Below are 23,303 nucleotides of genomic sequence, written 5' to 3'. Positions count from 1 at the left end.
TCAGTGGCCATAAAGGGTGGGTAGAGCGGTTCACAAAGCTGGGCTGGAGTACTGAGGTCACCACCAGCGCCCACTAACACACACGCACAGTGAAACCCACTTACACACACAGCAACACGGCAAACCCCACTTAGACACACAGTAAGCCTTACTATTAAATACTGGACTGACCGCTGGACTGGAAGGTAAACATAGATTTCATAGAGTGTAGTTTGTAATCTTAATCGTGAAACTGACTTAAGCCCGTGGCTCCTATAAGGAGCATAGGCCGTTGACAAATGTCCTGCATATCACTCAGTTCGGGGAATGTTCAGGCCACTCTTGGTCATCTCTGTCTGGACGTGCCTCCTCCCAAGTGTTTATGGGTTAAACTAGATGAATATTTGATTTCAATTCTCCTCTTTGGAAATCACAGAAGAATACTAAACTCAAGTATATGAAATTGCACACCAAACATTGAAAGCGTCACAATAAAAGCGGGGGGAACTCATAATAACATACCCAGAGTGTCATACCAGAATGAACGACCAAACCATATCTTTATTATAAATAAACTCGGGCTACAATTACAAAAATGTAACAAAAACTAAAAAGAATATTAAAGGTAATTGTGATCCATAAGGTGCAGACTGCAAACCACTGCAGCACGGTATTACAGTATGAGTGAGAAGTTGGTATTATTTTCAATGTCCCTTAAAATTCCCGCTGCAAGTTGTGATGGCCCATATTTCCCCGTACTGAAATCAATACATCATCAAATCTGTTCCATTCCATTCCGTTCTATTCTGCTGGTGTTCCGCTGTTTGGTGACAATTACATTCTCACAAGTTCATTCACAAAAGTCACTGTCTGTCAAGACTCCCCATCCGCTAGAGCAACTTGCTGCTGTAAAGAGCGCATCTGATTATTAAGTTATTTTACTCCATGTCCAATGTAGAATATCTTGTTTACAAATGTATAGGGGCTGGTTGTTGATTGAAATCATAATAGTACAATACACAAAATAAGGGGGGGGGGGGGGSCMMATCTTTCTACTGAACATGCACTACTCATGTGGAACTAGTTAAATGTAATCTAACTCAAAGGGGGGAAATAGTTGACTAAACATAATTCAAGTCATGCCTATCGGAGGACATGGTAGTTTGTGGGTTGCATTACAATTCAATATTCAAAGAATAACATTGAAGGCAGGACATCGATGCATACACAACACATACATTTTAGCCCCCGTCCTATCGCAGAGATCTTTTAATTCTTTACTAGTGTATTCATCAGATGGTATCCTGCCGTAGGCACATCGTATCTTTCCCATCCATCGCTTCTTATGGTACAGACACACAGAGAAATCTGATTGCCGAAAGACACTAGTGCCGTAGGAGGCCGTTCCCTCTTGCTAGAACAAAAGACGCCCCGCTGCTGTGTCCGGACCTGGTACAGACGAACCTGTCGTTTCTACTAGTAGAACCACAATGATCGTCAGTGGCCGACAACGTGACTTTGAGCCAATCAGAGAGTACGACCCCCACGTGGAGGATCTGACAGAAGTGAGTTATTCGTACAGAAAAAAATAGGGGACTTTTCTGATGTAATCCACCCCCCTTTCGTCACAATTGTTGAAACTAATAAAGCCGCATAATTCATTTTTTCCCTAGAGCAAGTCTTTACATAATCTACATCTAGCTAAGGAGTTTTGTCCTTGAATTATTTTTTTGTTAGGTTCAGTTTGATAATGTGCACCTGCTCATTAGTTAGCTAATGTTAGCTTGCTAACTGAGCTTGGCAGTCACACACATTTTATATGAAACGAATGGGGTGGTAAGTGCAGCACAATGCACTAAATGCTTAACCAAGCTAACGATCTAGTAAGATGCTTCATTCAAAAACGTATCCAGTGTGATTCAAATATAATGTTGCTAGTTATCTAGTTGTGGCCATCTGGTTAATATGAACAAGGGCTTACTACAAATTCTAGCTAGCTAACAACATTAGCGCAGCTTGCGCGTTAGCTTACATTAGCTACAGCAGGCACAAGCCAAACTAGCTACTGTCACCTTGTGGCCTTATTTAAACAAAGCAAATCAGAGATAAAACAGTTATAGGTGAACAACAAAAACTTAACTGCTGACACTCTGGGCAGGGGTGCCATGTACACATCGGCAGTCAGATCTCTCTGTGTCTGACCCTTTAAATACAATTGTAAAATAACAGCAATCAAAACAGCAGCAAAGTCTAAACCACAAGTTGTTCCTCCTCTTCACATAAAGGCAGCATCATATAAACACTTTGACTCTTTCTCTGACATGAGGTAAAGTATGGTGCCCAAGTGCAATGCTAAATTGTGCTACATGTACAAAAAGCAAAAGCAAACAAAAAACAATTATCCGTTGCCAAGTCCACAAACAATTGAGGACTACCTTATAACTACACTCCCATCAAACACCTTTACTAATACAACACTCAGGTTGTTGGAAATTGATCATGCTGCAACATCTGGCTTGAATGATAATTTCCTAATTGTGTATTTTCATCAGTGAAAAAAAGACAATGGGTGTGGTACCATGTGAGTGATTTCATATTATTTTAAAGTCATCGCCCCAAATAAAACATTTGAGTGTGTGCACGCACGCATTGAAATTCCGGAACACATAACAGAACAAACCAAAACATATATAGATGAATGTTACATTAGCTGCAGTTCTTTAGACTGGCTGAGTGTTGGAGAGAGACAGTGTGCTTTGGTAGTGCCTGAAGCTCCAATCTCCAGTCCGATGCTTGATGCTTATTATGATGAAGTCCCCCTCCTTGGGGGGAACCAATGTACACTTTAGACCAAATTTCACTACTTAACAAATGCTTAACGGGGTCACACAACTGCTGCTTGAGAGCGTCTGATGTCAAATTATATGTTATAAAACAAACTCAGAATATTAATATATATAATAATGTTATAATATAATATACACCACTGTCGTTTAGTTAAGCCTTCCTTCTAGTCACATACACACACAACTTTTGAATGCTGTTATCAAAAATGTATAAATTCAGCATATTTACATGGGTATTCCAAAGGTCAGAAACCAAATTCCATTGTATGGCACCAGGTTAAGTAATAGTATTGCATGCATACACACATACCCACTATGAACAAACAGTACTAGGCTCGTTGCAGCTACTGTAGGCAAGGTTGCCTTCGAGAGACAAGAGTTGCAGAATTCACTTGATTAGTCAGGATACTGTAAGTCGAAAGGCACTGTTTCAGTTTGCGTTATTCGGCTGTCAAAAATATACGTCATCATCAAATAGATACAAGTAACTCTGTGGGAATGTTGCCTCTTTGCAAAGAATTACATGAGTTTATACATGTCTATAGATAGATTACATTTTTCAAGGTACGGATATCACAGTAAAAAGACTACAGTATATATGTCACTGCAATAGATATTTGTCAAATTGCAGTTGTGTCCAGGAAAAACAGTTCATTTGTATTGATATATATTTAAACAAGACATTGTGACTGGCAATGATCAGAGTGCAGTGTCTTCTGAGGTAGTATACCTACGGTAGGATTTTATGACTTAGCCATACATTTGCCCAAGTTGCCATACTAACGGAAAGCGTCGGAAGCATACATGATATATATATCAAATATAATACCATAAAATGCACCACAAACCTCCTAATTCATTCATTCACTTTGGGCACTACTAAGTTAATCATTTGAAAGAGCTTAATTACGTTTCTTGCACACCCACTGTTTTAGGACAACACGGGTGTACAGTTTAAGGAATGAAACAGCTGTGAGGAATGCCATTTTCAAATAAGTTGAGAGTAGAGTGAGAAATAGAAGTAGAGTGAGAAATTATCTTAGAATCTAGAATCTTAGGATCTGGAAATCTAGAATCTTAAGAGTCTTCAACCTACAGTAAGACTGGGCTGGCCACACAAGGTGAGAGAGAGAGATTTAGAGTGCAATCGGCTTACCTCAACAAGCTACAGTACAGATGGAACCCTCCTCGGATCATTGCTAATTCATTTATTTTTCATTTAAAGAGGATTGATGCTCAACAGAGACTAAACACATTACTTTAGGCCTATGTATGTGCAGAATGAGAATACCCTCTGGTTTAACCCAACCAAATCTTCAAGCATTAAATCAAAAGAGGGGAGAGGGAAAAAACTATGACAACAACGAAGCTAAACCTCTACAGCTTGACGGCTGCTAAAACAGGTCAATCAACCGGACTGACAGATTTGAAAGGTCAAATAAAGAGGTATTGTAGGTACAGTGCAAAAATGATAAAAATTCAAGCTTAAAACGAGAGAAAAAATCATGGCACCCAATTTTTTTTGCATGCAATCAACTGAGCTATTCAAGTGAAGAGGGCCTAATGACATTTTTGAGAGAAAATAAAAACATTTAGTCTACGAAGCTATGTAGTCACAATGTGTTTGAACTAAATAATAAAACAAAAAGGCTGGTACCCATATCCCTAGGAACTCACATGTGCAACCCTGTAGCGCCACATCTGCATAAGCTTTGACGCGTAAAGGGATGTGTGAACCGCAATTCTGTTGAAGAACAACGTTGTCTGTGTGTCCTAAAGACGGTACTTAAAAGGTGCTCTGTGCCTTACAGAAGTATCCAATTCATACAAAATCTGCAGCATATTACCTGGGTGATATGTCTTCTTTTTCATAATATTTATAAACAACTCAGCCAATAGAGACATAACTAAATGCTAAAAAAATGACCAAAAGGTGATCAAAAGGAACATTATCAATCTTAGTATCAAAAGACATACTTGAAACCAAAGTTTCGACTTATGTCATAATAAACATATCATTTCTTTCACTTTAGATATATTGATAGATTTATAATGTTTATATAAGCCATCCAGTTGCCATTGTTATTAATACATAAGCTACACGAACATGCATTCTCAAATGCTGTTTGAAATCTATTTTTAAATTACAGTAACTGGGTATGTTGACTTTCTATACATTTTTTTCAGGATACGAGGAAGGGCCTTAGTATGTAAGGCAAATAATATTTAGATTTCATCATCAATTTATAGATATTGTTACGTATATTATTTGTGTCCATCAGACCACACAATTCTCAACACAACAGACCGTAATGGAATAAGTGCAATAATGACTGACGCAGCATTCCTAATGGCACCCTATTCCCTATATAGTGCACTACTTTTGACCAGGGCCCATAGGGTCGTATATAGGGGAAAGGGTGCCATTTGAGACACATCCTAAGAATACCATCTCAAGAGAGTTCAGACAGAGGTGGGCCCCAATGGTCTATTTCGTCGGTGGTCTGGCCTCTGCTTGCCATGTTCTTAGCCATAGCGTTTTTAAAAAACACTTTAAAACTGGCACTAGTGCACAGACTGAGGAGTTTAGCGTTTTTTTGATTTACACGTTTGATTTGAACCATCTATGTACAATCTAAAATTACTCATAATAAGCATAAGCCTCATATCTCACTGACACAAAGCAAACAAAGCGACACCTGACCTTTTTTTTCTTTTTAACACTTTGCTATATGTTAATAAAGCACTCTTGTGATTACACAAAGCAGAGAAGGAAAGTAAAGATTGTGTTTGCGCAACAAAAAAAATCCAACGTAAAATCTGTTACGACCAGATCAGCTCTCTTGTTGTGTTGGGACTTCCCCAGGTCTCTACAGAACGTTCCTTGGCTGCGCCATTGTGCGCTGGAGATACAGGGCTAATGTTGCGCTGTATTGGTAACTAGCATCAATCGCTAGCACCGGTAACTACTGGTTAGCGTCAGTAGCTAGCATCAGTGGCTACCGGCTAGTAACAGTTGTAGGTAGCTAGTGTCAGTTGCTAGCGTCAGTAGCTAGCTAGTTAGCGTGTGACGCTCAGTTGTTCGGGACCTGAGGTTGGTTGGCTTTGAGGCTGCGCAGAGCCCGGCGCGCGGCGGCAGACTTGGCGATCCGGTAGCTGCGGCCCACGCCCTTGCCTACGACCTCCACCGTCACACGGACCTTCCCGTCGTACGTCCTCTCTGCAGGGCTGAAGGGGAGGGCAAAGAATTACATAAAGGACACTAGAGGGACAATAGCATCCTAGCAGCACAACCAGAAAAACTTTCATTCTAGAAACTGATTAAATATGGTAAAAATATTGTATAAAACAATGCATTTGTAATTTTAGGATCTATATAGGGTAGAGGGTGAGGGGATAGAAAAGAATGGGAAAGATTACATTAATTGCAATCAAGTATGTAAGCTAAAACCATCAAAAAAAATAGTGTAAAAAAAATCTTCTTACCTGAACTTGGCCGTCTCTGGCTACATCTCCAACAGCTCCCGCACCGGAGAGCGAGGGACATTAGCTGAGAATTTCTCTGCGAGGGAAAAGAAAAGTGTTATAACACGAACCCTCATCTTTTTACTTCCTCAATATGATGTATCACTGGGACAGACAAATATGAGAACCTTTACATTTTGCAAATCAGTGGAACTAAAAGCCTCCCTGCATGAACTATCAAACAATCAGAAAAGAGGAAATCTACAATGTGGTCGAAGTTTCCCTCTCTCCGTTTCTCTCCTCCTTACCTATAAGTGGCCTCATCATTGGATAATACACTTGCCACACAGTCTCCAGTGACATCCTGCTATCCATGTAAATTGCTCCGGCTAGCGACTCAAAGAGGTCTCCCATTGCCTTGGGGACCTCAATATCCTCCTCTTTCGCCTCGTCTTCCTCTGACCGCCGCAGCTGAAAGAAAGGGTGGACTAACAGAGATGAAGTACAAGTTGTTTTTATTAGGGTGAAAAAAAGAAAGATTTTGTCTCGAATGGATTAAAGGAAAAAAAATGATTGTCTGTGCTGTAGTGTGGCATCTTTCTAATAACTCTGACTGGGCACTGTCCCCTATTTCATATCATATCCATCCAGTAACAAATGCACTTAGAAAAAAGTAAACGTCAGCTATAGAGTGAATTTAGCATTTTCCTTTGAAAATGTAATCTGAGAAAAATATCTATTCCACACCTCATTTTACGTATAGGCCTACGCCGATAGAAGATTGCAAATGTATAATCGGCAAGCGTCAATAGTTTATTAGAAGTATTGAATACGAGTGATACAGGTATTGAACTGTATTCAAGTTGTTACTGTATTACATTTAATCCCAAAAACTTAGTCAGCTGTACCCTTGCACACTCTGGAGACCCCGTCGTCCAGTTGTGCTTATTAAGGGGAAAATATTTACCAATGTTCCTGAATTTGTTTTTCCTCTTACTGTATCCAATGTTGTCCCTTAGGCATAAAACCAGCACTGCTCAAACGAGACCAGATTCACTGCCAAGATAGGCATTACAAAATAAATTAAATCCAACTGCTCTCACTCCAATCCAACTCTCTGTCCAATACTCAAAACTCAACAAAATATAAAACAGATTCATAAGAACTGACAGCCCATGTTTTGGGCTGTTAATAATTAGCAATAGGGGCAGAAAAAACATGATTATGTCCCACAAAACACATTTAAATGTTAGTAATTATCAACAAGGCCAAAAGCTATCATTATGTCCCTGCAAAAATGTATTGGTCAACATATACACTGGGGTGTGCTGTGAAAATTGGGAATGGTCGGACATTCCGAACAGTAGAAGAAGAGAAATACAACAGATGTACATCGCACTATGACAAACAAACACATGCAACTTTTGTTTCTCATCCAGAAAGCACCAATAAATACACCACAACAAACAACTTCTTCACCAAAGCTGCATCTCAAATGGCACCCTATTCCCTATATAGTGCACCACTTTTGACCAGAGCCCTACGGGCTCTATATAGGGAATAGGGTGCCGGAGATGGACCACCTAACCGTAAACACACCTCAGAGTCCATGCCTTGCATCTCCTTCTTCTCCAGCTGGAATTGCACAAAGTCATCGATGACGTGGAACAGCTCGGGCGACACAGCCTTGAAGTACTTGTGGTAGTCGTACTGGACGGCCAGGGAGGCGAAGATAGTGTTGTTGACGAGTGCCGAGCGCAGGTCTGTGAGCACGCCGGGAGAGTGTTGGCGAGGGTCTTCATAAAGGTGCTTCGTTATGAGGTAGTCTAAAATTGCATCGCCAAGAAACTCCAGCCGCTGGTAACAATCTGGGACAGAGAGAGAGCGGGGACGAGAAAGAGAGCAGGAAGGAGTGATACTAAGCCGACACAAAGTACGCTTATCACTGAGCAGACATACTAAAGGCAAGCTGGAATCAACTATTTAAAGTTTTTTTTCTGCTTCTTTACAATGGTTCAGCTAATGGTATTGTGATATCACAGCCCCTCAGGTATGATCATATTGCAATTGAATTGGGTTGCTGTGCTACTACAGGCCCTCACCTTGTGTTATTATTAGGTCCTCACCTAATATTGTGATATTTCTAACCTGTAATGGTATTATAATGGTAGGAGGCGTGTGTGAACGCCTGCAGCAGGTAGGCCTTGTTCTGGAAGGTGTAGCTGATTTTCCTCTCAAAGTTCTCAAAGCCGGAGATGAGATGGTTGAGGGTGCGCTCTGCGTCCGGGTGGTCGAACATGCAGCGGGGCGGGATCTTCAGCCAGCCATATTGGAGGTCAAGGTTCGCTACCTCTGTGACTCCGCCCTCCTCCCTCAGAGTCCGACTCTCCACCGGTAACACCTGTTTGATACATTGATAGAGAAAGATTTTATTATTGAACTACAAAGCTTGCATCAGCTGCTCAAAAGTATTTGTATTGTAGTGGAAGAACTTCCTCTCCACCTGTAATACTTGTTTTGATCCGTTGACATTGTTATTGGAATATAAAGTCACAATCATTGAAAAATTATCACGGTTTTCGATTTCAATATATTTTTTTTTACATTAAACGCGTTATGAAATAATGACGTTACAATGATTTTGTAGCTTTTTAAATGGAAATTCCAAAGCAAAAAAACAGAAAAAATATTCCATTGAATCTTTCAGGTCCACATTGGGTAGCCATCAACACAAAAATAGGAAGTTACTATGAAATAATAAGTACATATATATATATATATATATACACACACATAGTACCAGTCAAAAGTTTGGACACACCTACTCATTCGAGGGTTTTTCTTTATTTGACTATTTTCTACATTGTAGAATAATAGTGAAGACATCAAAACTATGAAATAACAGATATGGAATCATAAAGTAACCAAAAAAGTGTTAATCAAATCAAAATATATTTAATATTTCAGATTCCTCAAAATAGCCATCCTTTGCCTTGATGATAAGCACACTCTCGACATTCTCTCAACCAGCTTTATGAGGAATGCTTTTCCAACAGTCTTGAGCACTTGTTGGCTGCATTTCCTTCACTCTGCGGCCCAACTCATCCCAAACCATCCCAATTGGGTTGAGGTCAGGTGATTGTGGAGGCCAGGTCATCTGATGCAGCACTCCATCACTCTCCTTCTTGGTCAAATAGCCATTACACACCCTGGTGGTGTGTTTGTGGTCATTGTCCTGTTGAAAAACAAATGATAGTCCCACAAAGCGCACACCAGATGGGATAGCGTATCGCTGCAGAATGCTGTGGTAGCCATGCTTGTTAAGTGTGCCTTGAATTCTAAATAAATCACTGACAGTGTCACCAGCAAAGCACCCCCACACCATCACACCTCTTACTCCATGCTTCATGGTGGTAACTACACATGCAGAGATCATCAGGTCACCTACTCTATCTTACAAAGATACGGTGGTTGGAACCAAAAATCTCAAATTTGGACTCATCAGACCAAGGACAGATTTCCACCAGTCTAATGTTCATTGCTTGTCTAAAGCTTTTATTTGGGCTGCAATTTCTGAGGCACACCTGTTAATTGAAATGCATTCCAGGTGACTACCTCATGAAGCTGGTTGAGAGAATGCCAAGAGTGTGCAAAGCTGTCATCAATGCAAAGGGTGGCTAATTTGAAGAATCTCAAATATAAAATATATTTAGATTTGTTTAACACTTCTTTGGTTACTACGTGATTCCATATGTGCTATTTCATAGTTTTGATGTATGTCTTCACTATTATTCTATAATGTAGAAAATGGTAAAAATAAAGAAAAACCCTGGAATGAGTAGGGGTGTCCAAATGTTTGACTGGTACTGTATATACACATAAATCCACTACATAAACAAAAGTATGTGGACACCCCTTCAAATTAGTGGATTCGGCTATTTTAGCCACACTCTTTGCTGACAGGTGTACAAAATCGAGCACACAGCCATGCGATCTCCATAGACAAACATTAGCAGTAGAATGGCCTTACTGAAGAGCTCAGTGACTTTCAACATGGCACCGTCATAGGATGCCATCTTTCCAACAAGTCAGTTTGACAAATTTCTGCCCTGCTAGAGCTGCCCCGATCAACTGTAAGTGCTGTTATTGTGAAGTGGAAATGTCTAGGAGCAACAACGGCTCAGCCACGAAGTAGTGGGCCACACAAGCTCACAGAACGGAAACGCCGTGTGCTGAAGTGTGTAAAAATAGTTTGTCTTCGGTGGCAACACTCACTACCAAGTTCCAAACTGCCTCTGGAAGCAACGTCAGCACAATAACTGTTCGTTGGGAGCTTCATGAAATGGGATTCTATGGCCAAGCAGCTGCACACAAGCCTAAGATCACCATGTGCAATGCCAAGCATCGGCTGGAGTGGTGTAAAGCTCGCCGCCATTGGACTCTGGAGCAGTGGATACGCCTTCTCTGGAGTGATGAATCACGCTTCACTATCTGGCAGAATCTGGGTTTGGCGGATGCCAGCAGAACGCTACCTGCCCGAATGCATCGTCTGGGGATGCTTTTCATGGTTCGTGCTAGGCCCCTTAGATCCGGCGAAGGGAAATTTTAACGCTACAGCATACAATGACATTCTAGACAATTCTGTGCTTCCAACTTTGTGGCAGCAGTTTGGGGAAGGCCCTTTCCTGTTTCAGTATGACAATGCCCCCGTGCACATTGCGAGGTCCATACAGAAATGGTTTGTCGTGAGCGGTGTGGAAGAACTCGACTGGCCTGCACATAGCCCTGACCTTAACCCCACCGAACACATTTAGGATGAATTGGAACGCAGACTGCGAGCCAGGCCTAATCGCCCAACATCAGTGCCCGACCTCACTAATGCTCTTGTGGCTGAATGGAAGCAAGTCCCCGCAGCAATGTTCCAACACCTAGTGGAAAGCCTTCCCAGAAGAGTGGAGGCTGTTATAGCAGCAAAGGGGGGACCAACTCCATATTAATGTCCATGATTTTGGAATGAGATGTTCGACGAGCAGGTGTCCACATACTTTGGGTAATGTAGTGTATGTATGTATTTATGTGGCAATATGAGAATGTGTATGACAAGGGTAACATGGAATGTTTGTATTATGTAGAGTGTGTAATGTACAGTGTCTATTTTGTATCCAGCAGTACTGTGTGTATAAGACAATTTACTCCTTGGGGACATGAAAGTTCATTCTAGATAGAGGTGGTGTATATACCTTGAGTCCCAGTGAGCAGAGGAACATCTGAGCAGCCCTCTCCCCACAGCTGGTGAGGTAGCAGCCCAGCAGTGCCTCTATACAGTCAGCGATGCTCTTGTCAGCGATGCACTGCTCCGTGTGCAGGTCGTAGGAGATGGACTGTTTTGCCAGCTCCACCCCACAGTTCTCCTCAGACGGGTTCCAGAAACCCACCACGAAATCATCCTCCTCCCCCGCCTTGCTGGGGTCCAAGTAACACATGGCGTCCCACGAGCTAATAATAATGCATAATAATTTAATGGATTTATATTGCACTTATCCACCTTGCCCTGCGATAGACTAGCATCTTGTCCAGGGGGTTTACTTGTACATCAAAGCTGCCTCAAGCTACAGAAACAGGAAATCGGCTCCTGCCCTATGGGCCATTCTGGTTCAGACAAAGCTTAATGACTTCGTAATTGATTGTATTAATATAGCGCTTTTCCACCTAGGTGCTCAGGTTCCACTTTAAATAGTATGGGGGTGGGGGACTCACCTGTAGTCAAACTCATCTACTGAGCCACCACCGCCAGGCTCCGAGGGGTAGTCGGGGGTGGGGACCGGGCCAGGTTTCTTGGGGGGTTTCCACACCCCGAAGCTGGGCTCGGCTGCAGGGGAGGAGGAGCGGACGGAGGAGCCCATGAGCATGTTGTCGATGAACTTAACGTGCTCCTGGTAGTAGGGATGAGTTAGAGCAATGAATACATTCGTTGATGGGGGGGCATCTGTATTATTTATAAGTGGTGTTTTCCATAGCTGGACAGACAAATTATTTTAAATAAACTAGATTGTGTTTTGATTCAGCTTTTTTCCCCTGTAATAGATAAGTAAGCATGTGTCTAGTATGCATTCATACCTCTTACTATATTTGGCCAAGAGAACTTAAGATTTATTAGTAAAAAATATGTTTTTATCACCACTAACCATCACCTTGCCTAATCAATTCTGAAAAACGTAATTATGTCCCAAATGGCACCCTATTCCCTATAGTAGGGCACTTCTTTTGACCAGAGCCACATGGGCCCAGGTCAAAAGTAGTGCACTATATAGGGAATAGGGTGCCATTTGGGACATATACTTGTAGTGCACTATATAGGGAATAGGGTGCCATTTGGGACAGATACTTGTGCTGAACTCCTCCCTACCTGGTAGTACTCCAGGTCGTCCTCGATGTTGACTTCTTCTTTAGACTCCTTCCACCTCAGATCTTCATCCTCCTCCAGCAACTCCTCCTCGAGCTCCACCTCATCCTCACAGAACTCCTTTCCAGCACTACCGTTGTCCAGGGGGTCCTCTTTGGTCTGAAAGAAGGAGTGAGGAAGGAAGGAGGGAGAGGGAGAGAGGAGGGAAAGATGAGGGAGTAAGTGCGAGGATGGCGAGAGAGAAACAACGAAAGGAAGAGGGTAGAAGAATAGTGAGAATGGGAGACAGAAAAAGTGGATGGATTACTATGTGGATTGTATTAATGTCTTATTACCTATCGTCTCTTTAATCCAGTGGTGCCTCCAGGCCTGTAGTCGACTCCTGAAGCCGTGGTCAAGCCCCACAGTGGGATTTACACAGATTATAGTCTCAGAGTTTCACTCTCACCACAGCATTAGGTCAGCTAAGAGGGCTTTGGATGTGAGAGGGGAGGCAGGCCTATCCAACTCAATGACTCATAGGCCTAATGCAATTCAATATCTGACAAGCTGCGTCCTGAATGTTACATTAATAATCATTAATAACCCATAAAGTTGACCGTGTGGGAAATTCTCTAATGCATATTCATTAAATGCTAATGGCACTGACATCTAATTTTGTCAGAATACAGCCAGGCCTTGACACTGAAAATTACATTGCCCCGAGCACATTATGCACACACGGTACACCACACAGTGTTACGCATACACTCTCCACTTTCTCTCTCGCACACACACGACGAGCACACACACGGTAAGTAAATGCAGACTTGCCAGCCTAACAAAATTCAACACTGTGGTTGACCTCATATACCTCTGACACACACACCTCCCGAACAGCCCAGGAAGAGTCTCCAGCTATACCCAAGTTTCCCTAACAACCCCTTATCACCCTGTACCGTTTACTACCCTGCTGTTCTCATAATAATTCATGCTACATTTTTCTTATTTTATATTTAGCATTCATTAGGATAATGTATAAGAATGTCTACATGTTCACTAACAGAGAGAAAGCTACTATAACAAGAGATAATTCATGTACTGTTTATAAAGCTTACCCATGTGCATTTATTGACAATCTCCTTCGGTATCATATGGAGGAAACACTATCAGTTGAAGTATACCAGTAAGGTGAAAGCCTGCCCTCTGGTGGTCTCATGAATAACAGAGCATCACGTACCTCATCCTCATCCCATTTGTCTTCGCTGCTCTCGTCCACGTTGACCACGTAGCCAGGGGGCAGCCAGTTGACCGGCGGATCAAATATGGACACTACCATCCTGCTTGGAAGACCTTTCTTCTTCCCCAGACGATACAAGTTACAGTTGCTCACCTGTTAGACAGAAAATAATTCACTTCACACCATTTCACACATAGATCATATCCGTACTTTCTTAAAATACATGAAACATGAGAAAATTATGGGCATATGTGTCAATAACAAAAAACAAACTCTCTTACAGCAAATAGGCAAACACAAAGCATTCCATTGACAAACATTCCATTCAGACATTCAACCCTATTCCCTATATAGCGCACTACTTTTGACGATATGCGGGCCATGGTCAAAAGTAGTGCACTATAAAGAGTGCCATTTGGGACGCAGTGGCAAACTCCATTCCCCCCAACCCGCTGCCAGACTCACCTTCTTGCTCCTCATGTAGGAGAGTCGTCCCTCGTGTGCGTCGGGGTAAGTACAGAACAGGTAGGTGGTGATGGCGTGCTTCAAGAACGAGTCTCCCAGCATCTCCAGACGCTCCAGGTTGAAGCCATCGCTGGCGTTGGATAGGGTCAGGGCCTAAAAGGATTCAATTGAAACTTATAAGTGAGTGCTTGCCTTTTTCATTTTTTTAAGTAATACATTTTTTGTTCAGGGCCTAAAGGTAGGGGATCAGTTACATTAATCGGTTAGTCTATTCAGAGCATCCGAATTGATTCAAAAATGTGGGAATCGAACATCGAAAACAACACATTTAACTGATATTTTGAATTGCTGGACATATTCATTAGCTAAAACAATCAAAACTTCAATTAGGTCATCAATTAATCGACCAAAGAACTGACTCTGAAAAACTTGTGTTGAACCCATCCCTACCTGAAGGATAAGCCCCGGGTTGGGCCCCAGGATCTTGGGGCAGGGGCCAGGTGTGTCCCCCCCTGTGGAACTGGTCTCCTGAGTCTTTGAGTAGTCAGGTAAAAGTGCTGTGGTTGTGATGGGAGCGGTGCCTTTGGGCCACGTCACTGTTGCTGGGCTGCAGGAGTCTGAGGTAGCTTGATTCACGTAGTGTCCATCGCCCTCACGGAGCCCTGTGGTCCCCCCTGGTTTACATTCATCTCTAGGCTGTGGGGGTCGAGGCTGGGTCCAGGGCTGAGGTTGGGTCCGGGGCTGAGGCTGGGTCCGGGGCTGAGGGTGCTGAAGCTGAGACTGGGTCCAGGGCTGTGTTGGGGTTAGATTCTGGTTCTCTGTGCTTGGAGAGAGCTGCACAGGAAGAACTGAGGTAGTGGATTGTGTTGTCATTGTTGTTGATACTTCTTCGCTCTCCAGGGCCAGCAGGGAGGAACTGGCAGCTATCACGTCCGTCATGAAGGTGTGTGTGGTCGCCGTTCTCACTGTTGTCTTTGGCGACGGCAGCAGTGCCGTTAGTGAGGGTATTGGTGCAGGAGGCAGAGTCTGGCTGCTGGGGCTCCTCCTCCTCTGGCCTGTCAGCTTCTGGGTATTTGCTGACATCACCCCTCTCAGGCTGGGAGGAGACATGACAGTCACTACAGGGTTGCTGAGCAACAGCAGGGTCAGGGGCTGCAGTCTGGTCGTGATGTTTACAGTTCTCATCACCGCTATCCTCTTCCTCCTCCTCATCATCATCATCATACTCTTCCTCATCATGCGGACAGATGAAAGACTTGCTGTCGATGGATTTCTTCCATCCAAAGTCCAGGTTTGGATACCTATAAAGACAGAGTGAGATGTTAGTGTTGGAGAGTAGGGTGTTATTAAACAGCCAGTCATTAAATCAATTATTAAAAGGGATAGTTTTTCAAAATGTCATCAAATTCATCAAAGCAAAATGTATCAGATGTACCTGAAGTCAGGGGGCAGGGTCTGGGCTCCAACTCCAGCGTTGCTGGCTGTCTGGGCCCTCAGCTCCTCAGCTGTGAGGAGGCAGTGGAGGCGGTACAGTATGCTGGGGAGACACACAGCCTTCCGCCACAGAGAGGCTGGGATGGGGTGGATGGCACATAGCTCTGGGACCAGGATCTGGAAGGGCAGAGGTGAGGGGAAGAAAAAGAGAAAGAAAATTCGACATCCTTCCAGATGTTTGTAGGCTAGAGCCAGAAATAAAGTAGATACTGGGATGAGGTAGATGGCACACAGCTCTGTGAACAAGTTGTGGAGGGGAGGAAACATATTTCTAGAAGTAGGAGAAGATAGTTCTCCAACATACTCTAATCTAGATTCTAGACCAGGGATCAAATCAAATATTATCTGTCACATATGCCGAATACAACAGGTGTAGACCTTACAGTGAAATGCTTACTTACAAGCACTTAACCAACAATGCTGTTTAAAGAAAAATTAAATACAATAAAAAAGAAAAGAGAAAAATAAATAATTAAAGAGCAACAATACAATAACAGTAGCGAAGCTATATAAAGGGGGTACCGGTACAGAGTCAATGTGCGGGGGCACCGGTTAGTCGAGGTAATTAAGGTATTATGTACATGTAAGTAGAGGTAAAGTGACTATGCATAGATAATAAACAGAGTAGCAGCAGTGTAAAAATGGGGGTGGGGGTATGGGTGGGGTCAATGCAAATAGTCCGGGTAGCCATTTGATTAGCTGTTCAGGAGACTTATGGCTTGGGGGTAGAAGCTGTTAAGAAGCCTTTTGGACCTGGACTTGGCGCTCCGGTACTGCTTGCCGTAAGGTAGCAGAGAGAACAGTTTATGACTAGAGTGGCTGGAGTCTTTGGCAATTTTTAGGGCCTTCCTCTGACACCGCCTGGTATAGAGGTCCTGGGTGGCAGGAAGCTTGACCCCAGTGATGTACTGGGCCGTACACACTACCTTCTGTCAGGATGCTCTCGATGGTGCAGCTGTAGAACCTTGAAGATCTGAGGACACATGCCAAATCTTTTCAGGCTCTTGAGGGGGGATTGGCCACGTGTTGTCGTGCCCTCTTCACGACTGTCTTGGTGTGTTTGGACCATGATAGTTTGTTGGTGATGTGGACACCAAGGAACTTGAAGCTCTCAACCTGCTCAACTACAGCCCCGTCGATGAGAATGGGGACATGATCGGCCCTCCTTTTCCTGTAGTCCACGATCATCTCCTTTGTCTTGATCACGTTGAGGGACAAGTTGTTATCCTGGCACCACACTGCCAGCTCTCTGACCTCCTCACTATAAGCTGTCTCATCATTGTCGGTGATCAGGCCTACCACTGTTGTGTCGTAGGAAAACTTAATGATGGTGTTGGAGTCGTGCTTGGCCATGCAGTCGTGGGTGAACAGGGAGTACAGGAGGGGACTGAGCACGCACCCCTGAGGGGCCCCCGTGTTAAGGATCAGCGTGGCAGATGTGTTGTTACCTACCCTTACCTCCTGGGGGCTGACTGTCAAGAAGTCCAGGATCCAGTTGCAGAGGGAGGTGTTTAGTCACAAGGTCCTTACCTTAGTGATAAGCTTTGAGGGCACTATGGTTTTGAACGCTGAGCTGTAGTCAATGAATAGCATTCTCACGTAGGTGTTCCTTTTGTCCAGGTGGGAAAGGGCAGTGTGGCGTACAATAGAGATTGTGTCATCTGTGGATCTGTTGGGGCGGTATGCAAATTGGAGTAGGTCTAGGGTTTCTGTGATAATGGTGTTGATGTGAGCCATGACCAGCCTTTCAAAGCACTTCATGTCTACCGAAGTGAGTGCTATGGGTCGGTAGTCATTTAGGCAGGTTACCTTGGTGTTCTTGGGCACAGGGACTATGGTGGTTTGCTTGAAACATGTTGGTACTACAGACTCAGTCAGGGACAGGTTGGAAATATTAGTGAAGACACTTGCAAGTTGGTCAGCGCATACTCAAGAGTACACGTCCTGGTAATCGTCTAGCCCTGCGGCCTTGTGAATGTAGACTTGTTTAAAAGGTCTTGTTCACATCAGCTACGGAGAGCGTGAACACACAGTTGTCCAGAACAGCTGGTGCTCTCATGCATGCTTCAGTGTTGCTTGCCTTGAATTGAGCATAGAAGTCATTTAGCTCGTCTGGTAGGCTTGTGTCACTGTGCAGCTCGCGGCTGTGCTTCCCTTTGTAGTCCGTAATAGTTTACAAAATCCGACGAACGTCGCAGTCGGTGTAGTACGATTCAATCTTATTCAATCTATATTGACGCTTCGCCAGTTTGATGGTTCGTCGAAGGGCATGAAGGGATTTCTTATAAGCTTTTGGGTTAGAATCCCGCTCCTTGAAAGCGGCAGCACTGGTTGGGCTTCCATGGCTTCTGGTTAGGATATGTACGTACGGTTACTGTGGGGATGTCGTCATCGATGCACTTATTGATGAAGCCAGTGACTGATGTGGTGTACTCCTCAATGCCATTGGAAGAATCCCGGAACATATTCCAGTCTGTGCTAGCAAAATAGTCTTGCAGCTTAGCATCTGCGTCATCTGACCACTTCCGTATTGCGCGAGTCACTGGTGCTTCCTTCTTTAGAGTTCTCTTGTAAGCAAGAATCAGGAGGATAGTTATGGTCAAATTTGCCAAATGGAGGGCGAGGGAGAGCTTTCTAGGCATCTCTGCGTGTGGAGTAAAGGTGGTCTAGAGTTTTGTACATATGACATGCTTGTAGAAATTAGGTAAACAGATTTAAGTTTCCCTGCTTTAAAGTCCCCGGCCACGAGGAGCATTTTCTTGTTTCCTTATGGCCTTATACAGCTCGTTGAGTGCGGTCTTAGTGCCAGCAAAGGTTTGTGGTGGTAAATAGCTACAAAAAATATAGATGAAAACTCTCTTGGTAAATAGTGTGGTATACAGCTTATTATGAGATACTTTACCTGAGGCGATTCAAAACCTTGAGACTTCTTTAATATTAGATTTCCTGCACGAGCTGTTATCTACAAATAGACACAGACCGCAACCCCTTGTCTTACCCCTTGTCTTACAGCTGTTCTATCTTGCCGATGCACAGAAAACCAAACCAGCTGTACGTTATCCATGTCGTCATTCAGCCACAACTCGGTGAAACATAAAGATATTACAGTTTTTAAACGTTCAGTTCGTAGGTTAGTCTTGATCGGAGCTCATCCATTTTATTATCCAATGATTGCACATTGGCTAATAGGACTGATGGAAGAGGCGGATTACCCACTCGCCTACAGTACCAGTCAAAAGTTTGGACACACCTACTCATTCAAGGGTGTTTCTTTATTTTGACTATTTTCTACATTATAGAATAATAGTTTAAGACATCAAAACTATGAAATAACACATGGAATCATGTAATAACCAAAGAAGTGTTAAACAAATCTAAATATATTCTATATTTGAGTTTCTTCAAAGTAGCCACCTTTTGCCTTGATGACAGCTTTCCACGCTCTTGTCATTCTCTCAACCACCTTCATGAGGTAGTCACCTGGAATGCTTTTCCAACAGTCTTGAATGAGTTCCCACATATGCTGAGCACTTGTTGGCTGCTTTTCCTTCACTCTTTGGCAAAAACATAATACTTTGAAACCTTGCATACATTTGTATACGATCATATATTATGCGTGGGAATACTTTGAACAGATTTCCAAAATGTTACTCATTTGCAGCTGATTAGCTGATGTTTTTACAGTCTTTTACGTCCAACAATTACAAAACGAAATAAAAAAATGTTTATTTGCTCAGAAAACATGGGGGGCCAAATACAATCACCAGCGGGCCAAATTCGGCCCACGGACCGCCAGTTGGGGAACCCTGTTTTAGACCATCTTCAGAGTTAGTCTTCATCTCTAAATATGGTGGAAGGTGGATCCATGGCTTTGTATGTAGACTAGATTACCTGTTTGTTCTGTAGACTCTCCCACTTGGCCTTCCTCTTCTCTGTACTGCTGAGAGGCAGTGCTTTCCCCTTCTGGTTTAGGTGGCGAGGGGTTAAGAGGTTCAGTCTGCAGGCAGAGGTCAGAACTGGTTGAGTTACACAGTAGTTCAGATACAGTAACCTTCATGGGTGTAAAGGTACAGATAAAGTGTTCTCCCCATATCTTTCTATTTTGATGGTGCTCCCCCCACCATCCGTGGAGGTCTGAGAGACCTCATAAGGGCATCCTTATGATGATGGAGATGAATAAGATACATTTTCCTCTCTCTCCCTCCTTCCTCCCCATCTCCTTCCACCTCTCCTCTCTCTCACCGTGAGGAGGTGTGGTCGACATCCAATAGTGGCTGGTTTACATTGGATAGGTCCAGGTTGTACTTGGTTTTGTAGTACTCAGCAAAAGTCTCATACTCCGGCGACGGGAACTTGCTAAGTGGTGTGAGGTCTGTGTAAACGTCAGCCACGTAGAAACGGTGAGGCTGGTCAAAGTTACGATACCTGAGAGAGAGAGAGAGAGAGACAGGGATTAGAGGTCAAGGGTTGGCATAAATGGAACAGTGAAGATATACACTTAGTGTAAAAAAACAAAACATGAAGGACACATTCCTAATATCCGGTTGAACGAGAAATGTTTTTTGTGCGTATGGAGCATTTCTGGGATCTTTTATTTCAGCTCATGAAACATGGGACCAACACCTTACATGTTGCGTTTATATTTTTGTTCAGTGTATAATCTTATGGCTCATATCAAATTAATTGTATCCTGTTTAAATCAAGTCTCTTCCCTATGGACCCTGGTCAAAAGAAGTGCACTATATACAGGGAGCTATTTGGCTCCTCAGTCAGGGAGGGGTGAAGCAAGCAGCGTAAGGTGAAGCAAGCAGCGTACCGTGGAATGATGACAGCGTCTTGGTAGTCTTCCAGTTTGAAGGTGAAGGGGTTCTGCTTGGTGTACAGGGTGGTAGGAATGCCAGTACGAGCCTCAGACTTCTCTATGTCCTCCATGAATTTAAAGTCCAAATCTAGAGTGATTGAATCCTCAACTGGAAGTAGAGACAATGTAAACAATGGAAGTTTACATGGTGAATGAATACTTTCAGACATTGGAAATTAGCTGACTTGACACTAGGGTTGGGTGGTATACCGTATTTACACCATATCCCAGGGTATTTCGAAACACCCTCAGTATGATTTTCCAATACCGTTTTTTAAATAAAAGTCGGAAGTTTACATACACTTATGTTGGAGTCATTAAAACCACTACACACATTTCTTTGTTTTTTAACCACTACACACATTTCTTGTTAACAAACTATAGTTTTGGGAAGTCGGTTAGGACATCTACTTTGTGCATGACACAAGTAATTTGTCCAACAATTGTTTACAGACAGATTATTTCACTTATAATTCACTGTATCACAATTCCAGTGGGTCAGAAGTTTACATACACTAAGTTGACTGTGCCTTTAAACAGCTTGGAAATTTTCAAAAAATTTAGACCTCCACAAGTCTGGTTCATCCTTGGGAGCAATTTCCAAACGCCTGAAGGTACCACGTTCATCTGTACAAACAATAGTACGCAAGTATAAACACCAAGGGTGTCACGCCCTGACCTTAAGAGAGCCGTTTTATTTCTCTATTTGGTTAGGTCAGGGTGTGATTTGGGGTGGGCATTCTATGTTGTCTATTTCTTTGTTTTTGGCCGAGTATGGTTCCCAATCAGAGGCAGCTGTCTATCGTTGTCTCTGATTGGGAATCATACTTAGGCAGCCCTGTTTCCCACTTGCTGTTGTGGGATCTTGTTTTTGTTAGTTGCTGGTTTAGCGCTACATTACGTGTCGTTTATCTTTCTTGTTTTTTTGGTGTTCGTTTATATAAATTCATATGTACGTCTACCATGCTGCACCTTGGTCTCATTCCGACAACAACCGTAACAATGGGACCATGGAGCAGTCATACCGCTCAGGAAGAAGACGCATTCTGTCTCCTAGAGATAAACATACTTTGGTGCGAAAAGTGCAAATCAATCCCAAAATAACAGCAAAGGACCTTGTGAAGATGCTGGAGGAAACAATTACAAAGATCTATATCCACATTAAAACGTGTCCTATATCGACATAACCTGAAAGGCCACTCAGCAAGGAAGAAGCCACTGCTCCAAAACCGCCATTAAAAAGCCAGACTACGGTTTGCAACTGCACATGGAGACAAAAAATTAACTTTTTGGAGAAATGTCCTCTGGTCTGATGGAACCAAAATAGAACTGTTTGGCCATAATGACCATCGTTACGTTTGGAGGAAAAAGGGTCCGAAGAACATCTTGCAAGCCGAAGAACACCATCCCAACCGTGAAGCACGGGGGTTGCAGCATCATGTTGTGGGGGTGCTTTGCTGCAGGAGGGACTGGTGAACTTCAGAAAATAGATGGCATCATGAGGTAGGAAAATTATGTGGATATATTGAAGCAACATCTCAAGACATCCGTCAGGAAGTTAATGCTTGGTTGTGAATGGGTCTTCCAAATGGACAATGACCCCAAGCATACTTCCAAAGTTGTGGCACAATGGCTTAAGGACAACAAAGTCAAGGTGTTGGAGTGGCCATCACAAAGCCCTGACCTCAATCCCATAGAAAATGTGTGGGCAAAACTGAAAAAGCATGTGGGAGCAAGGAGGCCTACAAACCTGACTCAGTTACACCAGCTCTGTCAGGAGGAATGGGGCAAAATTCACCCAACTTATTGTGGGAAGCTTGTGGAAGGCTACCCGAAACGTTTGACCCAAGTTAAACAATTTAAAGGCAATGCTACCAAATACTAATTGGAATGTATGTAAACTTGACCCAATGGAAATGTGATGGAAAAAAATTAAAGCTGAAAATAATATCTCTCTACTATTATTCTAACATTTCACATTCTTAAAATAAAAGTGGTGATCCAAACTGACCTAAAACAGGGAATTTCTACTAGATTAAATGTCAGGAATTGTGAAAATCTGAGTTTAAATGTATTTGTCTAAGGTATATGTAAACTTCCGACTTCAACTGTAAAATCCTGCAGTCAACTTGTGCACTAGGTAATATACACTGCCAAAAAAATAAAGGGAACACTTAAACAACACAATGTAACTCCAAGTCAATCACACTTCTGTGAAATCAAACTGTCCACTTGGGAAGCAACACTGATTGACAATACATTTCACATGCTGTTGTGCAAATGGAATAGACAAAAGGTGGAAATTATAGGCAATTAGCAGAACACCCCCAATAAAGGAGTGGTTCTGCAGGTGGTGACCACAGACCACTTCTCAGTTCCTATGCTTCCTGGCTGATTTTTGGTCACTTTTGAATGCTGGCGGTGCTTTCACTCTAGTGGTAGCATGAGACGGAGTCTACAACCCACACAAGTGGCTCAGGTAGTGCAGCTCATCCAGGATGGCACATCAATGCGAGCTGTGGCAAGAAGGTTTGCTGTGTCTGTCAGCGTAGTGTCCAGAGCATGGAGGCG

General features: G+C 43.0%; 1 protein-coding gene across 1 annotated transcript in view; it reads right to left on the bottom strand.

The window, feature by feature from the left end:
* Nucleotides 1-2,554: 2,554 nt before the first annotated feature.
* LOC111968471 (endoribonuclease Dicer-like) overlaps nt 2,555-23,303 on the bottom strand; it is a 43,418-nt gene continuing 22,669 nt past the window's right edge. Inside the window, 16 exon segments of the mRNA XM_070445115.1 lie at nt 2,555-6,053; nt 6,312-6,387; nt 6,599-6,761; nt 7,890-8,158; nt 8,439-8,691; nt 11,531-11,786; nt 12,048-12,223; nt 12,697-12,852; nt 13,913-14,065; nt 14,378-14,530; nt 14,828-15,281; nt 15,283-15,678; nt 15,813-15,988; nt 19,763-19,868; nt 20,114-20,296; nt 20,688-20,841. Of these exon segments, the coding sequence (XP_070301216.1) occupies nt 5,900-6,053; nt 6,312-6,387; nt 6,599-6,761; nt 7,890-8,158; nt 8,439-8,691; nt 11,531-11,786; nt 12,048-12,223; nt 12,697-12,852; nt 13,913-14,065; nt 14,378-14,530; nt 14,828-15,281; nt 15,283-15,678; nt 15,813-15,988; nt 19,763-19,868; nt 20,114-20,296; nt 20,688-20,841 (3,278 nt within the window). The 3' untranslated portion in view covers nt 2,555-5,899.

Source organism: Salvelinus sp. IW2-2015, linkage group LG9 (assembly GCF_002910315.2).
Source record: "Salvelinus sp. IW2-2015 linkage group LG9, ASM291031v2, whole genome shotgun sequence".
Lineage (NCBI taxonomy): Eukaryota > Metazoa > Chordata > Actinopteri > Salmoniformes > Salmonidae > Salvelinus > Salvelinus sp. IW2-2015.
Note: the sequence above shows the minus strand (reverse complement) of the source record. Positions and strands in the feature narration are given on the sequence as shown.